The sequence below is a fragment of the Hypanus sabinus genome, chromosome 1 (genome assembly GCF_030144855.1).
Source record: "Hypanus sabinus isolate sHypSab1 chromosome 1, sHypSab1.hap1, whole genome shotgun sequence".
Lineage (NCBI taxonomy): Eukaryota > Metazoa > Chordata > Chondrichthyes > Myliobatiformes > Dasyatidae > Hypanus > Hypanus sabinus.
The window spans coordinates 207101485-207128680 of record NC_082706.1 but is presented as its reverse complement, the minus strand read 5'-3'; the positions used below and the strand labels follow the sequence as shown (position 1 = coordinate 207128680).

The window sequence follows — 27196 nt, the reverse complement described above, 5'->3', positions numbered from 1 at the left end:
AACTACCCCATCTGGCACCAATAATCATTCCACGGTCAAAGTCAAAGTCCACGATCACATTTTTGCCCCATTCTGACATTTGCTCTGAACAACAACTGAACCTCTTGACCATGTCTGCATGCTGTAATACACTGAGTTGCTGTCACGTGACTGGCTGATTAGATATTTGCATTAACGAGCAGGTGTACGGGTATACCTGACAAAGTGGTCACTGAGTGTCTGTTGGGGGGGAGAGGGTTGTCGAGGTTTTTCCTTGCATGGATTTGAAAGAGAGGGGCACAGAATCTGAGGGGAAAAACTGTGAACAATAAAACAGAGAAGCATAAGAAAGTGGAAAAGTGAAATAAGCTTCTGTGGCATAAATAAGATGCTGGCAATCACATGATTAAAATAGGAATAATTAAAGCTAGCAAGGCACTTGTTTCTGAGCAGGATGTAAACACACAGATTAAGTTTGGATTTATGGTGCTTTTTGTATGTTGTTTCAGTGACTACTCAACCAACGCTTTCCCCTTCTTATATACGAGTCATAGAGCACAGCACAGAGTGGGCCCTTTGGCCCATCTGGTCTGTGCTGAACCATTAATATGCCCAGTCCCATCTATCTGCACCTGGAACATGCCCCTCCCATTTGTCTACCTGTCCAAATCTCTCTTAAATGCTGGAATGGAACCAGCATCTATCACTTACCTTGCTAGCTATTTCCCCACTCACACCACCCTCTCAGTGAAGAAGGTTCCCCTCACATACCTACTCAACATTTCACTTTTAACCCTTCGCCCATGACCTCTAGCTTTAGGCTCACCCAAACTCAGTGGAAAAGGCATGCTAGCATTTACCCTATCTAAACCCCTTCAGAAATTTGTATTCCTCTATCAAATCTGGGAATAAAGTCTTAACCTATTCAACCTTTCTCTGTAACAGGTCGTCAAGTCCCGGCAACATCCTTGTAAATTTTCTCTAATTGATACCTTTCCCATAGATAGGTGTCCAAAACAGGACACTAGATTAGACCTCACCAATGTCTCACTTGAGCTTAACATTGATTTATGAAGGCCAATATGCCAAAAGTTCACTTTATGAGCCTATCTACCTGTGATATTAAGAATTAAAAACAATATTGAAAAGGCTGGCGGGTATGGTATTGTACAAAGGTCTGGGGCACAGTCTTAGGATACCTAAGACTGCAGAGGACTGTATTTGTCAAGGTGGAGCGGAGAGCAAATTTGTAAATCAGGAGGGAGCAAACGATGTTGGGAATGGTGAGGGTTAAACATCGCAGGAGGGGAGTGGGAGTGGCAGGGGTGGGGGTGGTGTGACTGCAGACACTCCCAGCCCTGAGACACCAGGCAAGGCCATTTGATTCCAAAAAATTGGTTTATTCACCATTACAGAATGTCTCTCTGGTGCTTCCTGTTCCCTCCCCTCTCCCCTCCCCTTTCCCCAACCACGATTCCCCTCTCCCTGCCCCCTTCCCACTGTCAGTCCACAATGGAGACCCATATCAGAATCAGGTTTATCATCACTCACATATGTTATGAAATTTGTGTTTTTTTTTTGTGGCAGCAGTACAGTGTAATACATAAAATTACTACACTATTGTACAAAGGTCTTGGACACCCTAGCGATATACAGTATATGTACCTAAGACTTTTGCACAGTCCCTCCTCTATATTAATACCCGTCAGCATTTCGGCCTCATTCCTGCTGGGACCTCCTCGCCAGAGCATACTTCTTGTGACTGGGTATCAATTAGTTCGAAGTTGCTTCCAGCGTTGCGAGCCTTTTGTTGTTGAGATTGAAATGGAAGAAAGAACACTGGAGCAGAACAACTTCAAATGTTTTAAGTTAGCTCCCAATTAGACGCCGTCCAGTCACCTGACCAGTGGGCCAGCCAAGCGGTATGGCATGTTGGTGGGGTGATCAGTTCTTCACAATGAGCCTCACTGTAGTCGCACCCCTCACTTTCCACACAGCCCCCTTTGTGCTCTGAACTGCAAGAGCCGGCACGGTTCCCTGTAAGGTCACTAAATCTCACTTAATGAATGTAACTGATTGGAAAATCTCAAGAAGGGAATAGGACATTGCAGCACAGTTCAGGCCCTATGGCCCACAAAGTTGTTCTAACTTTTTAACCTACTCTTCTCTCCCACATAACCCTCGATTTTGTGCCTCTATGTGCCTACCCAGGATTCTCTTTATGTATCTGCCTCCACCACCACCCCATTAGGGCATTCCATGCACTCACCACTCTGTGTGTAAAAAAACCATCTGCCTGTGACATCCCACCCCCATATTTTCCTCCAATCACCTTAAAATTACATCCTCTCATATTAGACATTTCCGCCCTGGGAAAAGATCTCTGGTTATAAGCGTAAGTCATAGTAGCAGGATTCGGCCATTTGGCCCATCAAGTCTGCTCCACCATTCCATCATGACTGATCTATTGTGCCTCTCAACCTCATTCTCCTGCCTTCTCCCCATAACCTTTGACCACATCCTTCCTATAATGAGGTGAAGAGAATTGAACACAATACTCCATGTGGTCTAACCAGGGTTTTATAGAGCTATAGCATTACCTCACGGTTCTTAGGACCATAAGACAAGAGACACAGGAGCAGAATTAGCCCATTCAGCCTGTTGGGTTTGCTCCGCCATTTGATCATTGCTCATCCATTTCCCCCTAACCCCATTCTCCTATAAGAAAACTCAATCCCCTGAGCGATGAAGGGCAACTCACAAAATGCCTTCTTCATAACCCTATCAACTTTGGGGATCTGTGGACATGGATCAACAGATCCCTCTGATTTTCCACACTGCCGAGGAGCCTGCCATTAACCCCACAGTCTGCCTGCAAACTTGACCCTCCAAAGGGATTCACTTTTCTGGGTTGAACTCCATCTGCTACTTCTCTGCCCAGCTCCGCATCCCGTCAAAGTCCCGCTACAGTCCACAACAACCCTCCACAACTCCACCAACAGAGGGTTCTGTACTGGAAGTACAGTTATCCTTGATCAAGGATCAACTTTATTCACCATATCTGTACAGTTCCATGTATTAGCAATTTGCTGGGGGGGTGACATGCAATAAAAACAACAATCAACAGTTATAAAAAATAATGAATTATATAAAAATGAACAATCATATAAAATCTAATGGTTAATGTACGGATATGGAATGAAACGTGAACAAACATATAAATATCAGCATGTATTTACAATGTAAGCCACATTATAAAAAGTGTTTACTGTGCACTGCAGTGACAGAGGGGGTAGGGGTGTTGATCAGATTAACTGTCTGGAGGAAGAAATTTTTAAGAATATGTGATTTTTTGTGTTATCAGTTCTATAGTGCTTTCTAGAAGAGAGCACTTGGTAAGGGCAATTCGCAGGGTGGGAGTGTCCTCAATGGTTTTTTTTCCTGCCCACTGGTTTGTCCTGAGCACATACAAGTTCTGCAGTGATGTAAAACAGCAGCCAAGTTTTTGTGTATTGTGAGAGGAGGCTGCACCAAGCCAAACAGTAATCCTCTGCACAGCACCATCCAGAGACAGAGAAGCAGCTTCAGCGGCAGGTTGCTGTCAATGCAATGCTCCTCAGACAGGATGAAGAGAGCATTACTCCCCAACGCCATTCGGCTCTACAATTCAACCACCAGGGGCAAGACATGTTAAAGTGCCGGGGTTAGGACTGAGCTTAAGTTACCACTCAATGCACTTTAGTAAACTATTTAAGAACTTTTTAAAAGCTATTTATTAATGCTTTTTGGGAGGGTGATTTTAGATGCATATCATATTTATACTGAGTTAAATACTGTATGTAATTAGTTTTGCTACAATAAGTGTAAGGGACACTGGAAAATGTTGAATTTCCCATTGGGGATGAATAAAGTATCTATCTATCTATCTATCTATCTATCTATCTGATGTGAGGAAGCTCTCTATGATGGCAGTGTTGAATTGCACCAGGATCCTCTGGGGAAGATGGGGCAGTTATGTGGTTTCATTCCCCAAACGCACCAATGAAGGAATATGTGTACTCGAATCACTCGGTCATCAGAACTAATGGCAGCTGATTCGTCCTTAACTTACTATTAGCTCATCCTTACTATTAGTATCAGATTCACTATGAGCAAATACTGCAGATGCTACAAATCCTGATGTAGTGTTCTGGTCCAAAACATTCACTGTTTATTCGTCTCCATAGATGCTGCCTGACCTGATGAGTTTTATAACCAAATAACAATCACAGCATGGAAACAGGCCATTGTGGCCCGTCTAGTCCGTGCCAAACACTTACTCTCACCTAGTCCCACTGGCCCGCACTCAGCCCATAACCCTCCATTCCTTTCCTGTCCATATACCTATCCAATTTTTTTTAATGACAAAATCGAACCTGCCTCTACCACTTCTACTGGAAGCAGTATTTCCAGTGTTTTCCAGTTTTTCCAGTATTTTCTGTGTGTTGTGCTCAAGATTTCCAGCACCTGCAGGATCATCATCATCATTATGTGCCATGTTTTATGACATCATCATTATGTGCCCTGTCGTATGACGTGACGATCATGATCTTTCCATGACCATAATTGTCTTGGCAAATTTTTCTACAGAAGTGGTTTGCCATTGCCTCTTCCAGGCAGTGTTTTTGCAAACAAGACAGGTGACCCCAGCCATTGTCAATCCTCTTCAGAGATTGTCTGCCTGGTGTCAATGGTAGCATAACCAGGACTTGTGATCTGCACCAGCTTCTCATATGACCGTCCATCACCTGCTCCCGTGGCTTCACGTGATACTGATCGGGGAGTGTGGGGAGGGAGGAAGGAGGGGCTAAGCAGGTGCTACACCTTACTCAGGGGTGACCTGCAGGCTAGCAGAGGGAAGGAGCACCTTACACCTCCTTTGGTGGAGACGTATCTCCACCACATCACTGCAGGATATCATGCATTAATAAAAGCTTGCAGATGCAATGCAATCTTTCACTGTAATGAGCACAACAACAAAGGAGGAGCATTTCATCACTTATCCATCCTTTCAGATTACTTCTTCTTCAGCCCGTTACCTCTTTTACCTATCACCACCCAACTTCTTACTTCATTCCCCCTCACCTGGTCTCATCTATCACCTGCCAGCTTGTATTCCTTCCCCTCCCCCACATTCATAATTTAGCTTCTTCTCCCTTCCTTAACTTTCCAGTCCTGAGGAAGGATCTTGACCTGAAATGTCGATGGTTTATTCATTTCCATAGACGCTGCTTGGCCTGCTGAGTTCCTGTGTGTGTTACTCTGGATTTCCGGCATCTGCAGATGTTTGTGATCTGCAGAATATCTTGTGTTTAGGAAGATGGTGCAGGGTAATTTCTCTATCCACCTGATTTTACCACTCTAGAATTCAAGATTCAAGATTATTTACATTGAAACACAGTGAAATGAGTTGTTCTCGTTAACGGCCAATGCACCCATGGGTGTGCTGGGGGCAGCCCACTTCTTCACGCCTTTTATCTTTGCCTGCCTTGGTTCTGTCACAGATCACATGTACCCTCCACTCACTGTTTTCTGGTACACCCACTTGCCCAACTAAACCCTCCAAGCCAGTCATTCAGTTCTGATAAATACCCACTGAACTGAAGCAATAACCCGGAGTTAATGGGGGACGTGTGCTTCCCTCCTGCGTTTCCACACACCAGTGAACAACGACAGATAAGACTGCATGGGTGAAGGTTGAACAAATTCACCAATGTCAGCAGAATCTTAGGTGGTGACAAGGACCATAAGACCATAAGATATAGGAGCAGAATTAGGCCATTTGGCCTGTTGAGTCTGCTGTACAATTCAATCATGGCTAATTTATCATCCCTCTCAACCCTATTACCCTGTTTTCTCCCCATAACCTTTGACATCCTGACTAATTAAGAACTTTTCAATCTCCATTTTAAATATGCCCAATGACTTGGCCTCCATAGCTGTCTGCAACAATGAATTCCACAGATTCACCACTCTCTGTCTAAAGAAATCCCTCCTCATCGAAATGGACATCCTTCTACTCTGAGGCTGTGCCCTCTAGTCTTGGACTCCCCCACTGAAGGAAACATCCTCTATATCTGGACCTTTTGATATTCGATAGGATTTAATGAGATCTTCCCTCATTCCTTTAAACTCCAGCAGGAACAGGCCCAGAATCATCTGAATATAATGTTTGTAATGTAAAGGGGCTGTTCGGGCTTGAGACAGATTATCCTGCTGAGTGGTGTTGCAAAACAGCCTTGCACTTAGCATTAGTAAAAACAAAGAACAGATTGTCGACGTCAGGAGAAAATGCAGCAATCTTCGAGGGATCAGCAGTGGAAAGGGTTAAAAGGTTCAAGTTGCTGGGTGTCAACATCTCTGAAGATCTATCTGTGCCCAGCATATTGCTGCGGTCACAAAGAAGGCATGACAGTTTCATTGGGAGTTTGAGGAGATTTGGTGGGTCACCAAAGATTTGCAAATTTCTACAGGTCTACCGTTGGAAGCATTCTAACTGGACGCATCACTATCTAGTGTGGAGGGGCCACTGCACGGGATCAGAAAATGCTGCAGAAATGTTGCAAACTCAGTCAGCTCCGTCGTGGGCACCAGCCTCCAGAAGACCTTTAAAGATGATGCCTCAGAAAGGCAGCATCGATCATTAAAGATCCTCATCGCCCAGGACAGGCCCTCTCCTCATTGCTACCATCAGGGAGGAGGTCCACACTCAACATTTCAGGAACAGCTTCCTCCCCTCTGCCATCGGATTTCTGAATGGACAGAGAACCCGTGAACACGACCCCAGTACATTTTGTGCTCTCCTTTTGCACCACTAATTTAATTAATTATATATATTCAAAGATTCAAAGCACATTTATTATCAAATAATGCATAAATTATACACCTTGAAATTTGTCTGCTTACAGGCAGCCACAAAGCAAGAAATTTGAATAACCCACTTAAACAAAAGACCAAAAAACAGTGTGTGAGTGTGTGTGTGTGTGTGGGGGGGGGGGAGAGGGAGAGAGGAGACAGAGGAGAAAGGAGAGAGGGAGAGGGAGAGGAGAGAGAGAGAGAGAGTGCGAAAACTCACTTGACTAAAACACTTAGCGCCTCGCAATGTCCCAGCATGGTTCATTGCTCAAACCAGCCTCACCTCTGCCTGCCTCCTCACTGTCTGCGAGGATAGTTCACCACAATTTGCTTCATGAAAGATGTTACAAGTAGTGATTTTAGGGTAATAGTAGCTTTACCAGAAAGCTCTCACACAGCTTCAGTAGCGTCATCTTAAACCGGAATATCTCATTCTAATTTACAGTTTATTATGTATTGCAATTGTACTGTATAACATGAGACTACTTTATGTTGTAGGGACACGTCGTTGCATGCGCGATTAGGTGCGTATTGATCTGGTGTTTGGGCCGAGTTCGGTTGCTGCCAGTAAAGAATCATGAAACTTAGCTCCTGTCTCCAGCGTTTTTATTAATAGCATTGGTTTTTTTTAAACTTTTTTTTATTTATTTCGTTACAAAATAAAAGTATGAAAAAAAATGTATATTACCCATCCCCCCTCCCCTTAACCCCTCCCCCCAGCATCCCTATAGAAAAAAAAGAAGAAAGAAAGAAAGAAAAAAAAAGAAAGAAAGAATGCCTGGATATTGGAAGATCCCCACATGCTCCATGAAGTTCGTAATAACTTTAGTATGTATATTTATTTCTTTCCCCAAATAACCAATTATTTCATCTTCGGAGCACCTATATATTTAATCCTGTCTTTTGTAAATAAGGGTGCCAAATTTTCAAAAATGTTTCATATTTATCTCTTAAATTATAAGTAATTTTTTCAAGTGGAATACAGCTATAAATTTCTTTCTTCCAATGATCTATACTTAAATATGTATCCAATTTCCAAGTAACTGCAATAGCCTTTTTGGCTACTGCCAATGCAATTTTTATAAATTCTTTCTGATATTTATTCAATTTGGGTATCGGTTTTATCCCTTCAATATCACCTAGTAAAAATAACATTGGGTTATGTGGAAGTTGTATTCCAGTAATCTGTTTCAATAAAACTCTTAAATTTGTCCAAAAAGGTTGAATTTTAGAACAAGACCAAGTAGAATGTAAAAAAGTACCAATTTCTTGGTTACATCAGAAACATTGATCGGATAAATTTGGGTTTAATTTATTTATTTTTTGTGGTGTAATATATAATTGATGTAAAAAGTTATATTGCACTAATCATAACCGGACATTTATTGTATTTGTCATACTCTCAAGACATAGACTTGACCAATTTTTTTCTTCAATTTTAATATTCAAGTCACTTTCCCATTTTTGTCTTGACTTATGGACTCCTTGTTTAATTGCCTGTTTTTGAATCAAATTATACATACAAGAAATGAATTTTTTAATCTTTCCTTTTTGAATTAAAGTTTCTATTTCATTAGATTTCGGCAATAACATTGTTTGACCTAATTTTTCTCTTAAATAAGCCCTTAGTTGAAAGTAACAAAAAAGAGTGTTGTTTGATACTTTATATTTATTCTTTAATTGATCAAATGACATTAATATACCTCCTTCAAAACAATCACCTATATATCTAATCCCTTTTTGAAACCAATTATATAAAAGTTGATTATCCATTGTAAAAGGAATAAGTCTATTTTGAATTAAAGATCTCTTTGCTAATAAGGATTTCTTTATCTCATCGTCAACATTTATCTTATTCCATAAGTCAATCAAATGTTTTAATATAGGAGATTCTTTCTTTTCCCGTATCCATTTAGATTTCCATTTATATATAAAATCTTCTGGTATATTTTCTCCTATTTTATCTAGTTCTATTCTAATCCATGCCGGTTTATCTTTCTCAAAAAAAGATGCAATAAATCTAAGTTGATTTGCTTTATAATAATTCTTAAAATTTGGAAGTTGTAACCCTCCTAGATCAAATTTCCATGTCAATTTTTCCAACGATATTCTTGACATCTTACCTTTCCAAAGAAACTTCCTCACATATTTATTTAACTCTTGAAAAAACTTCTGGGGTATTTGTATTGGTAGTGATTGAAATAAGTATTGTAATCTAGGGAATATATTCATTTTTATGGTATTTACTCTACCTACTAATGTTATTGGTAATACCATCCATTTATCAAGATGTTCTTGAATTTTTTTCAATAGTGGTAAGTAATTTAATTTATATAAATTCTTTATATCATTATCAACTCTTATACCTAAATATTTTATACCATTTGCCGGCCATCTAAATTGGGTTATTAATTGACATTGACTATAATCTCCTTTAGTAAGAGGTAAAATTTCACTTTTATCCCAATTTATTTTATAACCTGATATTTTCCCATATTCTTCTAATCTACAGGATAATTTACACAACGAGTGTAATGGGTTTGTTAGATAAAAGCAGAACATCAACAGCAAATAAGTTAATCTTGTATTCTTCCTGATTAACTCTAAAACCCTTAATATCTGGGTCCATTCTAATTAATTCAGCTAATGGCTCTATTGCCAACACAAATAAAGCAGGTGATAATGGACAACCTTGCCTAGTTGACCTTGTTAACTGAAATGGTGTTGAAATTTGACCATTTGTCACTACTTTAGCTTTGGGATTAGTATTTAAGGTTTTAATCCATTTTATAAAAGATACTCCTAATCCATATTTTTCCAATACCTTAAATAAAAAATCCCATTCCAATCTATCAAATGCTTTTTCTGCATCTAAAGCAACTGCCACGCTCATTTCCTCCCTCTTTTGCGCTAAATGAATTATACTAAATAACTGAGTTACATTATCTGCCAATTGTCTATTTTTAATAAATCCTGTTTGATCCATATGTACTAATTTTGGTAAGCATTTAGATAATCTGTTAGATAACATTTTTGCTATTATTTTATAATCAGTGTTTAATAAAGAAATAGGTCTATATGATGCTGGTTTTAAAAGATCTCTATCTTTTTTTGGCAATACTATTAAAATAGCTGCTGAAAAGGATTCTGCAAGTTTATGCGTTCTTTCCGCTTGGTGTATTAACTCCATAAAAGGAGGAATTAATAAATCTTTAAACTTTTTATAGAATTCAGGCGGAAAACCATCTTCTCCTGGAGATTTATTACTTTGAAGTGATCCTAAGGCTTCTTTGACCTCTTTCAATGTAAAAGGCATATCTAATCCCTTCTGTTCTTCCGTATTTAATTTTGGAAGAGTTATTTGTGATAAAAACCTTTCTATCTTGACATTATCATTTTGTGATTCTGATTTATACAACTCAGAATAAAAATTCTTAAAAGCTTCATTAATTTCTAAAGGTTTATAAGTAATTTTATTTACTCTTGTTCAAATTGCATTTATCGTTTTAGAAGTCTGGTCTGTTTTTAACTGCCATGCAAGGACCTTATGTGATCTTTCACCTAGTTCATAATATCTCTGTTTAGTTCTCATAATTGCTTTTTCTGTTCAATATGTTTGGAGTGTATTATATTGTAACTTCTTATTAATAAGTTGTCTTCTTTTTTCTGTCATATCTTTGAGATTCTTTTTCTAATTTTATAATCTCTTTTTCCAATTGATCTATTTCTATCATATATTCTTTCTTAATTTTAGAAGTATAACTTATTATCTGACCTCTCAAATGTGCCTTCATTGCTTCCCACAATATAAATTTATCATCAACTGAATGTGAATTTGTATCTAAAAAGAACTGAATCTGCTTTTTCATAAAATCACAAAAATCTTGACGTTTTAGTAATATTGAATTAAATCTCCACCTATAAATTGATTCCTCTTTATCTATCATTATCATTGTCATTATTAAAGGATAATATTCTTGCTTTATATTCCACATTTTTCACTCTATCTTGAATGTTCGTTGATAATAGGAAAAAATCTAACCTTGAATATGTTTTATGTCTATTTGAATAAAATGAATAATCTCTTTCTTTTGGATTAATTCTTCTCCATATATCAATCAAATTTAAGTCTTTCATCAATGATAGAGTTAATTTTACTGTTTTTGATTTTGTGACAACCTTTGTTGATCTATCTAAAACTGGATCTAGACAAAAGTTAAAATCTCCACCTATTAATATTTTATCATGTGCATTAGCCAAATTCAAAAAGACCTCCTGTATAAATTTTACATCATTTTCATTTGGTGCATAAATATTCATAAGGGTCCATAGTTCTGAAAAAATTTGACAATGTATAATTAGATATCTCCCCACCGAATCAATTAATACGTTTTGTATTTTAATTGGTAAATTTTTATTAACCAAAATTGCAACTCCTCTCGCTTTTGAGTTAAATGAAGCTGCAATAACATTTCCTACCCAGTCTCTTTTTAATTTCTGATGTTCTATTTCTGTTAAATGAGTTTCTTGTAAAAAAGCTATATCTGTTTTCATTTTTTTAATGTATGTTAAAATTCTTTTTCTTTTTACCGGCCCATTAAGCCCATTAACATTAAAACTTAAAAAATTCAGTAAATTAGTCATTATTTTTTTAAATTATATTACTCCAATCTATAATAATACCTAATCTTTCAACTTTCGTGGTATCCTAGGAAATCTTGCTAAAAGTCTCCATGTTGCTATGTGTGTCCCCACCAATCATCCAGGCAAAAAGATAGAAGAAAAATAGAATATAAAGAAAAAAACAAAATACCCCCCTACTAATGTTGTGAAAAAAAACCACAACATTACCCCCCTCCGTTGTACGGGTCATGGCAATCACCGTGATTACACACGTGAATCCCGCAGAAACCGGTCCAAAGCTCCCCAGGCCCCCCGCAACATAAAAAAGTATGTACATAAGAAGAAAAAAAATACTATTCTCAATTAGTGTTTCTAAAATTTTGCTTTTCTTCCCTATATTATCCTTAAATGTCCATCACTTCTGTTCACTGTCTCTATCTTCATCTTTAATCCATTACGTTTGGAAGTCTCTATGTATAATTAGCCACTAGATGGAAGTTCTTGTGCGAACACCTCAGCTTCTCGATAATCGGAAAAAAATCTTCTTTTTCCCTCCTTCAAAAAAATTATCAATGTTGCTGGATGACGCATTATAAATTTATAACCCTTTTCCCATAAGACATTTTTCGCTGGGTTAAATTCCTTCTTTCTCTTCAAAAGGTTATAACTTATATCAGGATAAAAAAGAACTGGTTTCCCTGCTATCATCAATGGCCCGTTTCTATTTTTGGCACATTGGGCAGCCGCCTTCAGGATCTTTTCTTTATCTTGGTATCTTAAGCATTTTATCAACATTGATCGTGGATTTTGATCAGGTTGAGGTCTTGACCTTAAGGTTCTGTGAGCCCTTTCTATCTCAATTGGAGATTAATAGCATTGTTGTGTAACCAGGGCACATACACAACAAATTGGCGACAAGGCTAATGAACCTACATCATATTGGAATGCCGTGCCTTAATTGATAACGACACTCGGAGGAAGAACGCAAGGAACGAGCCAAGGAGTGGGAGAAGGAGGCAGAGCGAGGCCGCGGGTCTAAAAGGAAGCAGGAGCACAGCTGGTGTCGGGGAAGTCGGGAGACCAAGAGACGCAGTCAGAGCCGCAGCATGTCCAGGACCACAGCCAGTGCTGACCCCCAGGGGCTGAGGGTCTGCCTGCCCCAGAAAGGAGATAACAATGAGCAACACAAACATCTAGATGGAGTGCGCTCGTGGTGCTAGCAAAAAAGGACAAGTGAGTCAAAAAGAAAACAAGAGGAAAACTGGGCTAAATTAACATAACAAAGATGGCGATGATTGGAACCATTATAGCATTTGATAATGGCATTGAAGACTGGGCAACTTACATTGAAAGAGTGGAGTTATATTGTGAAGCTAATGGGGTTAATGATGAAAAGAAAACCAGCGTTTTACGCAGTATTATGGGAGCAAAAACATAACCCCTGAAAAGCCAGCTGACAAAACGTTCAAGCAAATAGTAGACACCCTCCAACAGCATTTAAACCCCAAACCACTGGTCATTGCTGAAAGATTTAAATTTCACAAATGGAATCAGAGCAAAAATGAAAGCATTTCTGAATAACCATATAACAATTACGGCACGGAAACAGGCCATCTCGGCCCTTCTAGTCCATGCCAAATGGTTACTCACCTAGTCCCACTGACCCACACTCAGCCCATAACCCTCCATTCCTTTCCTGTCCACATACCTATCCAATTTTACTTTAAATGACAAATGTTGTGCTGAATTGTGCAAATTATCAGAACATTGTCAATTTGGAGCTGGTCTACCAGATGCATTGAGGGACAGGTTAGTGTGTGTCATGCACTGTGAAACCACCCAGAAGAAGCTCCTTGGGTGAAAAAGACCTTACATTAGAGAAGGCACTGAAGATTGCAACATCAACGGAAACAGCAGCACGGGATGCTTCAGAGATACAACAAAAATCTCTGGAATATGCTACGAATAAAATGTCATGCGCAGAAATGAAGGAAAGAAATGTTACCATGGGGGGGGGGAATGTCACATGACTCTGACAAACACAAAGAATGCAGAAACTGTGACAAACAGGGCCACATTGGCAGAGTATGCAAAGCTAGTAAACAGCAGAAAATGGACAAAATACACAGAAACAAGAAACCCCAGAAAGGAAAACACACCAATGTACTCAAAATGGAAGAAAGCAGTTCCAATGAAAATGACTCAGACAAAAGTGAATTGTCTTGTCTGCAACTTCACAGCGTGAAAGAGACAGATGATCAAAGAGTAATATGGATCACTCCACAAGTGGCGGGCGTGAGACTGAAAATGGAGTTGGACACAGGCTCAGCTTTAACACTGTACACGACTTCAAGCGACTGTTTTCTCACACACCTCCGAAACAAACTAAGCTACTGCTAAAGACTTACACAGGACAGAGTGCATCCCAAAGGTAAAATTAAAGTGACAGTGACCTACAGAGACAAGACACAGCAGCTGAACCTTTATGTACTGAAAAATGGAGGACCACCGTTGCTGGGACGTGAATGGTTCAGGAAATCCTGTTGGATTGGCACACCATCAAGGCACTAGATGTGTCAACAAAGGAGAGCAGCTGGGTGGGGGGGGGGAGATGTCTGCAGCTCTCCTCACTCCCATTGTCAACTATTACAATGACAAGGAGGAGCTAGGCAGCGTCGACGATGAGGGCAAATGCAGTACCCATGGCTGTGACTCGGATGAAGATACAGAGGATGCATGGGAGACAGGTATTGTCAATAATCAGGATGATGAGACCACCTGGAAGTAAAAGAGCAGATGTACCAGGAGAAATTGACATCTCTCAGAAGACAGCCACAGCAGTTACAGGAAGGCACTTGACAGGAGTATCAGAAAAAGATGAAGAAACTCGGTCAACAATACAAGGAAAGAATACGAAATGCAGAGCTTTCTCTGCAACTGGAGATAGAACAAGTGGAAAGGAATTATATTAAAGAAAAGAAAGCAGTAGTGAAGGAATTTGAAGAAAGTTTGAGTTAGAAGAAAAGAATAAGATGATTGAGATATTATTAAGTTAGTAAGTAAACAATTGGTAGGTGTTTGTATGTTAAGGGTAAACATATTTGTTTAGCGTAGTGCCCCAGTTAAAAAAACAGTTGATATGCTATTAAAATAAAAGGGGAGGAGTGTACTGTATAGCTACTGTATAATATGGGACTACTTTATGTTGTAGGGACACGTCATTGCATGCGCGATTAGGTGCGTATTGATCTGTGTGTTTGGGCTGAGTTCGGTTTCTGCAGGTAAAGAATCATGAAACTTAGCTCCCGTCTCCAGCGTTTTTAATAATAGTATTGTTGTGTAACTAGACCACATACTCAACGACAATGTACTGCTGAGGCAGAATGATAAATTTCACAACATATGTCAGTGATATTAAACCTGATTCTATGTCTGTGGTAAATCTGTCAAAGATTTCTGAGTCTGTAATTTGCAAAACAGGTCTCGGGGAAGCCAGTAGTTGTGGTGTTATTTTGATGTTCTGGAGGAGACCAGAAATACGGAAACAGAGCAGAGATATCAAACGACATCAGAAAGCGTGGGATTGTGTCTGGGTTAGTAGACAAACTGAGAAGAGGACAAGCTGATCCTTTCTGAGTCAGATTTTGTAAATGGTAAAGTGTCGAGGGTTCAGTGCTGCGGTTCCACCTGTTTCCAATAAACCATGTCTGATCTACCAAGTCTTTTTATCCATGAAAGAGAAGGATTCAGCTTTACCATGAGTAACAAAACACCCTAATCAGAACAATTACAAATTAAACAACACCATGACCACTTTGAACTCAAATGAACTTTGTATTTGTTTGTCCTAATTGTGGTTTATTTTAAAGCTTGCATGTAATTTATATTTATAGACAATAGACAATAGGTGCAGAAGTAGATCATTCGGCCCTTTGAGCCTGCACCGCCATTCTGAGATCATGGCTGATCATCTACGATCAATACCGGGTTCCTGCCTTGTCCCCATACCCCTTGATTCCCCTATCCATGATACCTATCTAGCTCCTTCTTGAAAGCATCCAGAGAATTGGCCTCCACTGCCTTCCGAGGCAGTGCATTCCAGACCCCCACAACTCTCTGGGAGAAGAAGTTTTTCCTTAACTCTGTCCTAAATGACCTACCCCTTATTCTCAAACCATGCCCTCTGGTACTGGACTCTCCCAGCATCTGGAACATATTTCCTGCCTCTATCTTGTCCAATCCCTTAATAATCTTATATGTTGCAATCAGATCTCCTCTCAATCTCCTTAATTCCAGCGTGTACAAGCCCAGTCTCTCTAACCTCTCTGCGTAAGACAGTCTGGACATCCCAGGAATTAACCTCATGAATCTACGCTGCACTTCCTCTACAGCCAGGATGTCCTTCCTTAACCCTGGAGACTAAAACTGTACACAATACTGCAGGTGTGGTCTCACCAGGGCCCTGTACAAATGCAAAAGTATTTCCTTGCTCTTGTACTCAATTCCCTTTGTAATAAAGGCCAACATTCCATTAGCCTTCTTCACTGCCTGCTGCACTTGCTCATTCACCTTCAGTGATTGATGAACAAGGACTCCTAGATCTCTTTGTATTTCTCCCTTACCTAACTCTACACCTTTCAGATAATAATCTGCTTTCCTGTTCTTACTCCCAAAGTGGATAACCTCACACTTATTCACATTAAATGTCATCTGCCAAGTATCTGCCCACTCACCCAGCCTATCCAAGTCACCCTGAATTCTCCTAACATCCTCATCACATGTCACACTGCCATCCACCTTAGTATCATCAGCAAATTTGTTGATGTTATTCTCAATGTCTTCATCTAAATCGTTTATGTAAATCATAAGCATCTGTGGTCCCAATACCGAGCCCTGTGGCACCCCACTAGTCACAACCTGCCATTCCGAGAAACACCCATTCACCGCTACCCTTTGCTTTCTATCTGCCAACCAGTTTTCTATCCATGTCAATATCCCCCCAATGCCATGAGCTCTGATTTTACCCACCAATCTCCTATGTGGGACCTTACCAAATGCCTTCTGAAAATCAAGGTACACTACACCCACTGGATCTCCCTTGTCTAACTTCCTGGTTACATCCTCGAAAAACTCCAACAGATTAGTCAAGCATGATTTGCCCTTGGTAAATCCATGCTGGCTCGGCCCAATCCTATCACTGCTGTCTAGATATGCCACTATTTCATCCTTAATAATGGACTCTAGCATCTTCCCCACTACTGATGTCAGGCTGACAGGATGATAATTCTCTGTTTTCTCCCTCCCTCCTTTCTTAAAAAGTGGGATAATGTTAGCCATTCTCCAAACTTCAGGAACTGATCCTGAATCTAAGGAACATTGGAAAATGATTACCAATACACCCGCAATTTCTAGAGCCACCTCCTTTAGTACCCTAGGATGCAGACCATCTGGACCTGGGGATTTGTCAGCCTTCAGTCCCATCAGTCTACTCATCACCGTTTCCTTCCTAATGTCAATCTGTTTCATTACCTCTCTTACCCTATGTCCTTGGCCCATCCATACATCTGGGAGATTGCTTGTGTCTTCCCTAGTGAAGACAGATCTAAAGTACTTATTAAATTCTTCTACCATTTCTCTGTTTCCCATAACAATTTCACCCAATTCATTCTTCAAAGGCCCAACATTGTTCTTAACTATCTTCTTTCTCTTCACATACCTAAAAAAGCTTTTGCTATCCTCCTTTATATTCCCGGCTAGCTTGCGTTCGTACCTCATTTTTTCTCCCCGTATTGTCTTACTAGTTAAGTTCTGTTGTTCCTTAAAAATTTCCCAATCATCTGTCCTCCCACTCACCTTAGCTCTGTCATACTTCCTTTTTTTTAATGCTATGCAATCTCTGACTTCCTTTGTCAACCACTGTTGCCCCTTTCCCCCCTTTGAATCCTTCCTTCTCCGGGGGATGAACTGATTTTGTACCTTGTGCATTATTCCCAAGAATACCTGCCATTGCTGTTCCATTGTCTTCTCTGCTAGGATATCCATCCAGTTAACTTTGGCCAGCTCCTCCCTCATGGCTCCATAGTTTTCCCGTTCAACTGCAACACTGACACATCCGAGCTGCCCTTATCCTTCTCAAATTGCAGATAAAAACTTATCATATTATGGTCACTACCTCCTAATGGCTCCTTTACTTCAAGATCGCTTATCAAATCCTGTTCATTACATAACACTAAATCCAGAATAGCCTTGTCCCTGGTCGGCTCTCATACAATCTGTTCCAAGAATGCATCCCGTAGGCACTCTACAAACTCCCTATCCTGTGGTCCAGCACCAACCTGATTCTCCCAGTTCACCTGCATGTTGAAATCCCCCATAACTACTGCAACATTACCTTTGCCACATGCCAATGTTAACTCCCTGTTCAACTTGCACCCAATATCCATGCTACTGTTTGGTGGCCTGTAGACAACACCCATTAGGGTCTTTTTGCCCTTACTGTTCCTCAGTTCTATCCACACAGACTCGACTTCTCCTGATCCTATGTCCCCCCTTGCAAGGGACTGAATCTCATTCCTCACCAACAGACCCACCCCACCCCCTCTGCCCACGTTTCTGTCCCTTCGATTGCATGTATACCCTTGTACATTCATTTCCCAGGTCTGATCTCCCTGCAGCCATGTCTCCGTTATCCCAACAACATCATAGTTACCCATTCGCACCTGAGCTTCAAGCTCATCTGCCTTATTTCTGACACTTCGTGCATTCAGATATAGAATTTTTAGCCCATTTCTCCTCTCTCTGTTTGAATCGCTGCTTATTGTGCTTAACCCAGCTTTCTGAACTCCCATCGGGCTTTATGCTCCTTGAATTTTGTTGTCCTTCCTAAATTTACTTATTCTTTTTGCACATTTAACTCCATGTTCCGTCAGACCATCCCTCTGTACATGTGTCCTCCTTATCACTTATTCTGCCTCACCTTTCTCTACTACACACTTAATATTCCGGAACCATGTAGTCCCCACCTGTCCTTTATTCTTCCTCTCACTATCCTCTCTCACATTCTGGATCCCTGCCCCCTGCAAATTTAGTTTAAACTCCCCCCCCCCAAGAAGCACTAGCAAACTTTCCTGCAAGAATGTTAGTACCGCTCCAGTTCAGGTGTAAACCGTCCCATTGGAACAGATCCCACCTTCCCTGGAACAAAGCCCAATTATCTAAAAACCTGAAGCCCTCCCTCCTGCACCATCCTCTCAGCCACGTATTAATCTGTGTAATCTTTCTGTTCCTTGCCTCACTCGCACGTGGCACAGGTAGCAATCCTGAGATTGTCACCCTGGAGGTCCTGCCCTTCAGCTTCGCACCTAACTCCCTGAACTCACTACACAGGACCCCCTCACTCATCCTACCCACATCGTTGGCCCCTACATGGACCATAACATCTAGGTTCTTGCCCTCCCTCTTAAGAATAACCTGCACCCGATCTGAGATGTCCCGGACCCTGGCACCAGGGAGGCAACATACCATCCGAGACTCCCGATCTTCCCCACAAAATCTCCTATCCGCCCCCCCTGACTATAGAATCCCCTATCACTATCACTCTCTTCTCTTCCCTCCTCCCCTTCCTAGTCGAGGGTGCAACCTCAGTGCCAGAGACAGGATCACTGCAGCTTGTTCCTGGTAGGTCATCCACACCAACAGTATCCAAAACGGTATACTTATTGTTGATGGGAATGGCCACAGGGGTGCTCTGCTCTCTCTGTCTGCTCCCCTTGCCTCTCTTGACTGTCACCCATTTGCCTACCTCCTGTCTTTTTGGTGAGACTACCTCCCGTTAACTCTTATCTATCTCTGCCTCCACCTCCCAAATGATCCGTAGTTCATCCAGCTCCTGCTCCAACTCCCTAACTCGGTCTGATAGGAGCTGCAGCTGGACGCACCTTTTGCAGGTGTGGTCATCAGGGACAACTGTGTTGACCCTGACCTCCCACATACTGCATACGGAGCACACCACTGCTCTAACTGTCTCCCCCATTACTTGATCCCAGATTAGTCAGAATAAATGAAAAAAGCACCTATTGACCTTACCTTTTTACCTCAGCAAACACATACTCAGTCTCACTGATTTCCTCTCACCGAAGTCCCCTTGTGCTGAAGCCCGCTGAGCCAAAGCCCAGCACTCTGCTCCCATGCACTCCGCTGCCTGCTCCTAAAAGTGGGCCGCTTTTTAAACTCCGCGCTCGCCGCTGACATCACCCGCGTCTGCGCAGTTTTACCTTCCTCCTCATTTGATTTTTGTTTTTCTTGTGAATGCTGTTTCTAGAGCTTTGACCAGTGGTCATGCTGGGCATCAGAGATTTGGACAGGAGGTGACCTCAATCATGTCCTCTGCCCAAGGATAAAGAGCAGGAGCAGATCTCAGCAGTGTAAATGACCAGTGACCATTCACTATTTGGGATTGATTAGTAAGAGCAAATTAAAGGAGAGGGGGGCAAGTACAGTGGCCATCGTCTGAATGGACATAGTCAGACTGGTGATCTTCAGGCTTCAGCTTTTCAAGGGCCTCAGCAAAGAGGCTTTTTCCCAGGGCTGAAATGGTTGCCACAAGAGGACACAGGTTTATGGTGCTGGGGAGTAGGTACCGAGGAGATGTCAGGGGTTCGTTTTTTACTCAGTGGTGAATGCGTGGGATAGACTGCTGGCAACAGTGGTGGAGGCGGATACAATAGGGTCTTTTAAGATACTTTTGGATAGGTACATGGAGCTTTGTAAAATAGAGGACTATAGGTAAGCCTAGGTAATTTCTAAGGTAGGGACATGTTTGGCACAACTTTATGGGCTGAAGGGCCTGTATTGTGCTGTAGGTTTTCTATGTTTCTATGACTCAGAAGGGAAGGGGGAGGGTTGGAGAAGAGGCAGATTGTGGTGATAGGGGATTTGTTAGTTAGGAGAATGCAGAGGATGTCCCTGTGGCCAAGAACGAGATTCCCAGATAATATGATTGCCTCCCAGGTGCCAGGGTCTGGGATATCTCGGATCAAGTCCTCAGCATTTTTAAGTGGGAGGGTGAACAGCCAGAAGTCACGTTCTGTGTAGGTACCAATGACATGTGCAGGATGAGTGTTGATTCAGGGAGTAAGGTGCTAAGTTAAAAGGCAGAACACCCAGAGTTGTGACCTCAGGATGACTACCCATGTCACATGCCAGTGAGGCTAGAAGTAGGAAGATTGTACAGTTTAATACGTGGCTCAGGAGCTGGTGTGGGAAGAAGGGCATAAAAGTTTTGGATCACTGGGCTCTCTCCCAGGTAAGGTGAGACCTGTACAAACAGGACGGGTTGCATCTGACTGGAAGGGGACTAATATCGGGATCTCTCTTCCCGCCATTACAGACATTTACACTACACGTTGCATCCGCAAAGCAAACAGCATTATGAAGGACCCCACGCATCCCTCATACAAACTCTTCTCCCTCCTGCCGTCTGGGAAAAGGCACCGATGCATTCGGGCTCTCATGACCAGACTATGTAACAGTTTCTTCCCCCAAGCTATCAGACTCCTCAATACCCAGAGCCTGGACTGACACCAACTCACTGCCCACTACTGTGCCTATTGTCTTGTTTATTATTTATTGTAATGCCTGCACTGTTTTGTGCGCTTTATGCAGTCCTGGGTAGGTCTGTAGTCTAGTGTAGTTTTTTTTTAAAGTAGTTCAGTCTAGTTTTTGTACTGTGTCATATAGCACCACGGTCCTGAAAAACATTGTCTCGTTTTTACTATGTACTGTACCAGCAGTTATAGTCGTAATGACAATAAAGGTGACTTGATTTGACTTGATATCATAGTGGGAAGGTTTGTTAATGCTGCACGGTGGGGTTTAAACTAGAGTTGCAGGGGGATGGGAACCAGAGTGCCAGAACAGTTCGTCGAGAGGTTGTGGAGGCAGATGTTGGTAAAATCTCAGACAAACTCAGGAATCGAAAGTTTGAACATGGTGTTATTAGTTCCTGAGCTGTGTATGTTTCAATGCAAGAAGTACCGTAGGATAGGCGGATGATAGTGCTGAAGATGAGGTGGCTGGTTTACAAACAGAGGCAACGTGTAGTGAAGAGAGGCTGTTGATGGGGAAAAATGCAGTCATTGGGAAGAGATGCAACGTAAAAGGTGGACAAAATCGAAAAGGGTGAATACAGGACTGACGGTGTTATATTGGAATGTGTGCAGTACATGGAATAAGGGGTAGATGAATGTAGTACAGGTGCAGTTTGGCAGGTATGATGTTGTAGGTATCATTGGGTCATGGCTGAAAGATTATCGCTGGGAGCTCAATATCCAAGGATACACATTGTATCGAAAGGATAGGCAGGAAAGCAAAGGGGGTGGTGTTGCTCATTAGAAAGAGGTGACATAGGGTCAGAAGGTCTGAATCATTGTGGATAGAGGTAAGGAACTGCAAGGGTAAAAATACCTTAATGGGAGTTGTATACAGACCCCTGGTTCCTAAGGTTGTCATAGCCGGGGGTGATAGTGGGGATAAGCTCCCACTTCCTATTAAGTGCTCCAAATGACGTACACCTCTAACAGCCTCTGATAACCAAGTCCAACTCTTGGCCTTCACATGTGGCTTTGCTAATAGGCCCGGCAGAACCGTTTCTACTGACAAGAGAAGGGGCAAAGGTGGACCCCTGGCGCCTCAAAACCGGTTGCTTCGTGCAAGACGGCAACCCACCTAGGAGAAGGAAAACTCTGATTTTAAACCACCGCTGCTTTGCGGCCACACCCACCCATGGGAAAGGCTCTGGGAGTAAAACCCAAGGAAGAAATCCGGAGCCAGGGTCCCTCAGGCAGTTTGATGTTGTTTACAACTTCACTCTAGCAACCTCTGTGATGACTCTGCTGCCAAGCTGTATCGGTACTTGCCCTCCCCTTGGACTATGTCGTGATGTGGAGAGGGGGAACCCGCTGCATGGGGCAACAGCCAGTTCTTCAAATCTTCTCGCCCAGGCTTGCACCCTGGAGAGGGCACAGTCCATTAGAGGCGCAAACCCATGATCCCCTGGGATCGACAGCTGCCTACTACACACAGAATCCTAAACAGAAGCAAGGCTGAGGCCTACAATTTACACAGGGAGTTAGAAAATGCATGTCGAAAGGGCAATGCTACAATAATCATGGGGGACTTCAATACGTATGTAGATTGGGAAAATCGGGTTGGTGCAGGATTACAGGAGAGGGAATTTCTAGAGTGCCTATAAGATGGCTTTTTAGAGCAGATCGTGACTGAGCCCACTGGAGGATCACTTATTCTGCATTGGGCGTTGTGCCATGAACCAGAGTTTAAGGTAAAGAAACCCTTGGGGGAAGTGATCACAATATGATCCAATTCACCCTGAAATTTGAGAAGGAGAAGCTAAAGTCAGATGTATCAATATTCCAGTGGAGTGAAGGGAAGTGGAATTGGCCAGAATTAAGTGGAAAAGAACACTGGCAGGGATGATGGCAGAACAGCAATGGCTGGAATTTCTGGAAGCAATTTGGAAAGAGGAAGCAGTATTCTAAAGGAAAGATGACATAACTATGGCTAACAAGAGAAGTCAAAGAAAAGAGATGGCATATATAATAAAGCAGAGAGGGGATTGGGAAGCTTTTAAAATGAAAAGGCAGCTAAAAAATCATTAAGAAGGTAAAGATGGAATACAAAAATAAACTAACCAATAATATTAAAGAAGATACCAAACATTTCTTCAAATACATAAAGAGAGGCGAGTGTGGATATTGAACCGCTGGAAAACAATGTTGGAGAGGTTGTAATGGGGGACAATGAAATAGCAGATGAGCTGAATAAGTATTTTGCATCAGTCTTCACTGTGGAAGACACTAACAGTATGGTGGAAGTTCCAAGTGTCAGGGGTCATGAAGTGTGTGAAGTAACCGTTACTAGGGATTCTTAGGAAACTGAAAGGTCTGAAGGTAGATAAGTCACCTGGACCAGATAGTGTAAACCCCAGAGTTCTGAAAGTGGTGGCTGAAGAGATCATGGAGGCATTGGTAATGATCTTTTAAGAATCCCTAGATCCTTGAATGGTTCTGGGAGACTGGAAACTTCCAAATGTCACCGCACACTTCAAGAAGGGTGAGAGGCAGAAGAAAGGAAACTTTAGGTCACGTAGTCTGACCTCAGTGATTGGAAACATGTTGGAGTCAATTATTGATAAGGAAGGGTACTTGGAGACATGTGATAAAATACGTCATAGTCAGCATGGTTTCTTCAAGGGAAAATTGTTGGAATTGTTTGAAGAAACAACAAGCAGGATAGACAAAGGAGAATCAGTTAATGTTGTGTACTTCAGAAGGCCTTTGACAAAGCGCCACACACGAGCTGCTTAACAAGCTATGAGCCCATGGTATTACAGGAAAGATTCTAGCATGGATAAAGCAGTGGCTGATTGGCAGGAGGCAGAGTGGGAATAAAGGGAGCCTTTTCAGTCTGGCTGCCGGTGACTAATGTTCCACAGGGTCTGTGTTGGGACCAATACTTTTTATGTTGTATATATCAATGATTTGGATGACGGAATTGATAGTTTTATTACAAAGTTTGCAGACGATATGAAGATAGGTGGAGGGCCAGGTGGTTTTGAGGAAGTAGAGAGAGAGGCTACAGAAGGACATAGACAGACTAGGAGAATGGGCAAAGAAATGACAGACGGAATACATTGTCGGGAAGTGTATGGTCATGCACTTTGGTAGAAGAAATCAAAGGGTTGACTATTTTCTAAATGGAAAGAAAGCACAAAAACTTGAGGTGCAAATTGACTTGTGCTGGATTCCCTAAAGGTTGATTTGCAGTCTGTGGTGAGGAAGGAAAGTGTGATGTTAACATTCATTTCAAGAGGACTAGAATAGAAAAGTAAGCAGATAATGTTGTGACTTTATAAAGCACTGGTGAGGCCTCACTTGGAGTATTGTGAGTAGTTTTGGGCCCCTTATCTTAGAAAGGATGGGCTGAAACTGGAGAGGGTTCAAAGGAGATTCACGAGGTTCAGGACTGATGAAGGGTCTCAGGCTGAAACGTCGACTGTTTACTCCTTTCCACAGATGCTGCCTGGCCTGCTGAGTTCCTCCAGCATTTTGTGTGTGTTGCTCGGATTTCCAGCATCTGCAGATTTTCTCTTGTTTGTGGTTGGTGCACAACCTGTGGACCCACTTTCAATGATTCTACAACTCAGGTTGTCAGTATTATTTATGTACTTATTTATTTATTATTATATTTTCTGTATGTATTTGAACAGTTGGTCTTTTTTTCCCACATCAGTTTTTTACCAGTCTTTATTTTGTGTAGTTTCCCATTGATTCTATTATAGTTCTTTGCTCTACTGTGAATGCCTGCAAGAAAATGGATCTTAGGGTGGTATGTGGTGATGTATGTGTACTTTGAACTTCGATTCTCTGCTTCAAAGAGTGGTTGAAGCAAAGGAGAATCACAGAAGATGGAAGAGTACAACGCAGGAACAGGCCATTCGGCCCACAATGTTGAGACAAACCAACTAAAAAGCAAAGCAAGAACACCCAAATGCTAATCCCTCCTACCTACACAATGTCCATATCCCTCCATCTTCCTCACATCCGTGTGCCTATCCCAACATCTCTTACAAGCCCTAATGTATTTGTCTCTACCACCAAACCAGACTTGCATTCCAGGTACCTACCACTCTGAGTAAAAAGCCTACCCTTCACACCCGCCTTTGAACCTACCCTCCCTCACCTTCAATGCACATCCTCTGGTATTAGACATTTCTACCCCGGGAGACCAATACTCCCTAGCAATGTTCGTTTGTCGAGTAATAGAGAAACAATGGGTTATGTAGTCCCCTTCTGCATCATGGATTCTATGATTCCATGGTGTAAATGACAGTGTTTCTAGACTAATTGAGAATGCCACGAAGAAAATGGATCTCAGGGTTGTACAGTATATGGTGACATATACGTATTTGTACTTTATTAAACGCTAAGGGTGACTGCTCCTGCTCCTTCACTTTCCATTTCTAAGTGTTGGAATGAAACTTACTTTACCCTAACTGTGAAAGCTTTGTGGCCACGTTCACTGGAATCGGTTTTCTCAGCTTTGTAACTGCCATGCTGGGATTAGAGTCCACATTCTCTGAATTCTTAGTCTATTTGATGAATTGGCCTTTGTGTTCCAACCACAATGCCATGCCTTAATTACCTACCCACGGAAGCTAGCTGGGGCTTAGCTACGACAAAGGCTCGGACCACAGCAGTCAAAGGCATCAAGGGGAAAGGCAAAGAGATTTCAGAACAGATCTGTAACCTTCATGGTGTTACTCACAGGCTGTGGAGTGATGTAGTGAAATTGGGGTTTAACTCCTCCCTGCTCCTGATGAATATATCTTCCGCTAGCATCTCCGCTGCCATCTCCACTGCCATCTCCGCTGGCATCTCCTGAAGGTCCCTGGAGCAAAATAAACAGCGTCAACAAAAGAAAAGCCCACGGTGAGGAAAAAGCCCATTGGTTCAGTGCTTGAGATAGAATCATTACTTCAAGTCAACATTACTCACATCTGGTTCAGCTTCATAACATTGCTCCTCACTCGCTCGAGGGTCCGATTTAATTGTCAGCTCTTGGATCGACCCCTGAAAAACATTTTTCAAATTAGCATCAAAAGTGTTGCATTGTTCCAATCCAAAAACACCCCAACAGAAGGTCCCTGCCATTTTGCTTGCTGACTACCGCTCTCCTCCCTGGGAAAAGAGCAGTGAAGATTTGCAGTCTGACGTGGTGTGGTATCAGCCTGTGGAACAGACCATCCATAGGTCACAAAGCTTCACTAAGAAGATGCATGTGTTTTGCATAGATTCGGCGTGTCACCAAAAGCCTGTAGATGCACAGTGGAGACTATCCTGGCTGTTTGTATCATGGCCTGGCATGGAAGCACCAATGCCCTGCAATAGATATGTCTGCACAAAGTAGTGGATACAGCCCAGTCCACACCAGGCAAAGCCCTCCCTGCCTCTGAGCACATCTACAAGGAGCTCAGTCGAACAGAGAGCAGTATCCATCTTCAAGGACCCCCACCAGCCAAGCCACACTCTCCTCTCGCTGCTGCCATCAGGGAGGAGGTACTGAAACCTTAGGTTTCACATCACTAGGTTCAGAAACAACTATTACCTTCAACTATCAGGCTCCCGATCCAGTGTGATTCACTGAAACTGAACTGATCCCACAACCTACGGACCCACTTTCAGGGTCTTTACAGCCCATCTTCTTTGCGATTTTCTTTTGCACATTGGTTGTTTGTCAGGATTTGTTTATGTAGAGTTTTTCATAAATTATATACTATTTATTTATTTTCCTGTAAATAGCTACAAGAAAATGAATCTCAAGGTAGTATATACGAGGGGTGATTGATAAGTTTGTGGCCTACGGTAGGAGATGAGTTATACAGCTCTCCTTACATGCACATGCAGTTCAACTCTTTGAGTGATTATGCAGAAAGTTTGGTTAATAACTCATCTCCTTCTACCTTAGGCCTCGAACTTATCAATCACCCCTGCTGTGGGACACTTTCTGGAGGTCCAAGATCTGTATGCTCCACGATCGCTGGACTTAGTGTGTAAATGTAGGAGGGGACTATGTTGAAAAGTAAATGTGCTAGGTTTTCTAAAATTGACTCCTTCTACCTTAG

General features: G+C 41.8%; 1 protein-coding gene across 1 annotated transcript in view; it reads right to left on the bottom strand.

The window, feature by feature from the left end:
* Positions 1–27196, bottom strand: part of col15a1b (collagen, type XV, alpha 1b) — a 304760-nt gene that overhangs the window by 149055 nt on the left and 128509 nt on the right. The window contains exons 4-5 of the mRNA XM_059993844.1: positions 26070–26144; positions 25840–25962 (exon numbers count right to left, since the gene is read on the bottom strand). Of these exons, the coding sequence (XP_059849827.1) occupies positions 25840–25962; positions 26070–26144 (198 nt within the window). The remainder of the gene's footprint in view (positions 1–25839; positions 25963–26069; positions 26145–27196) is intronic.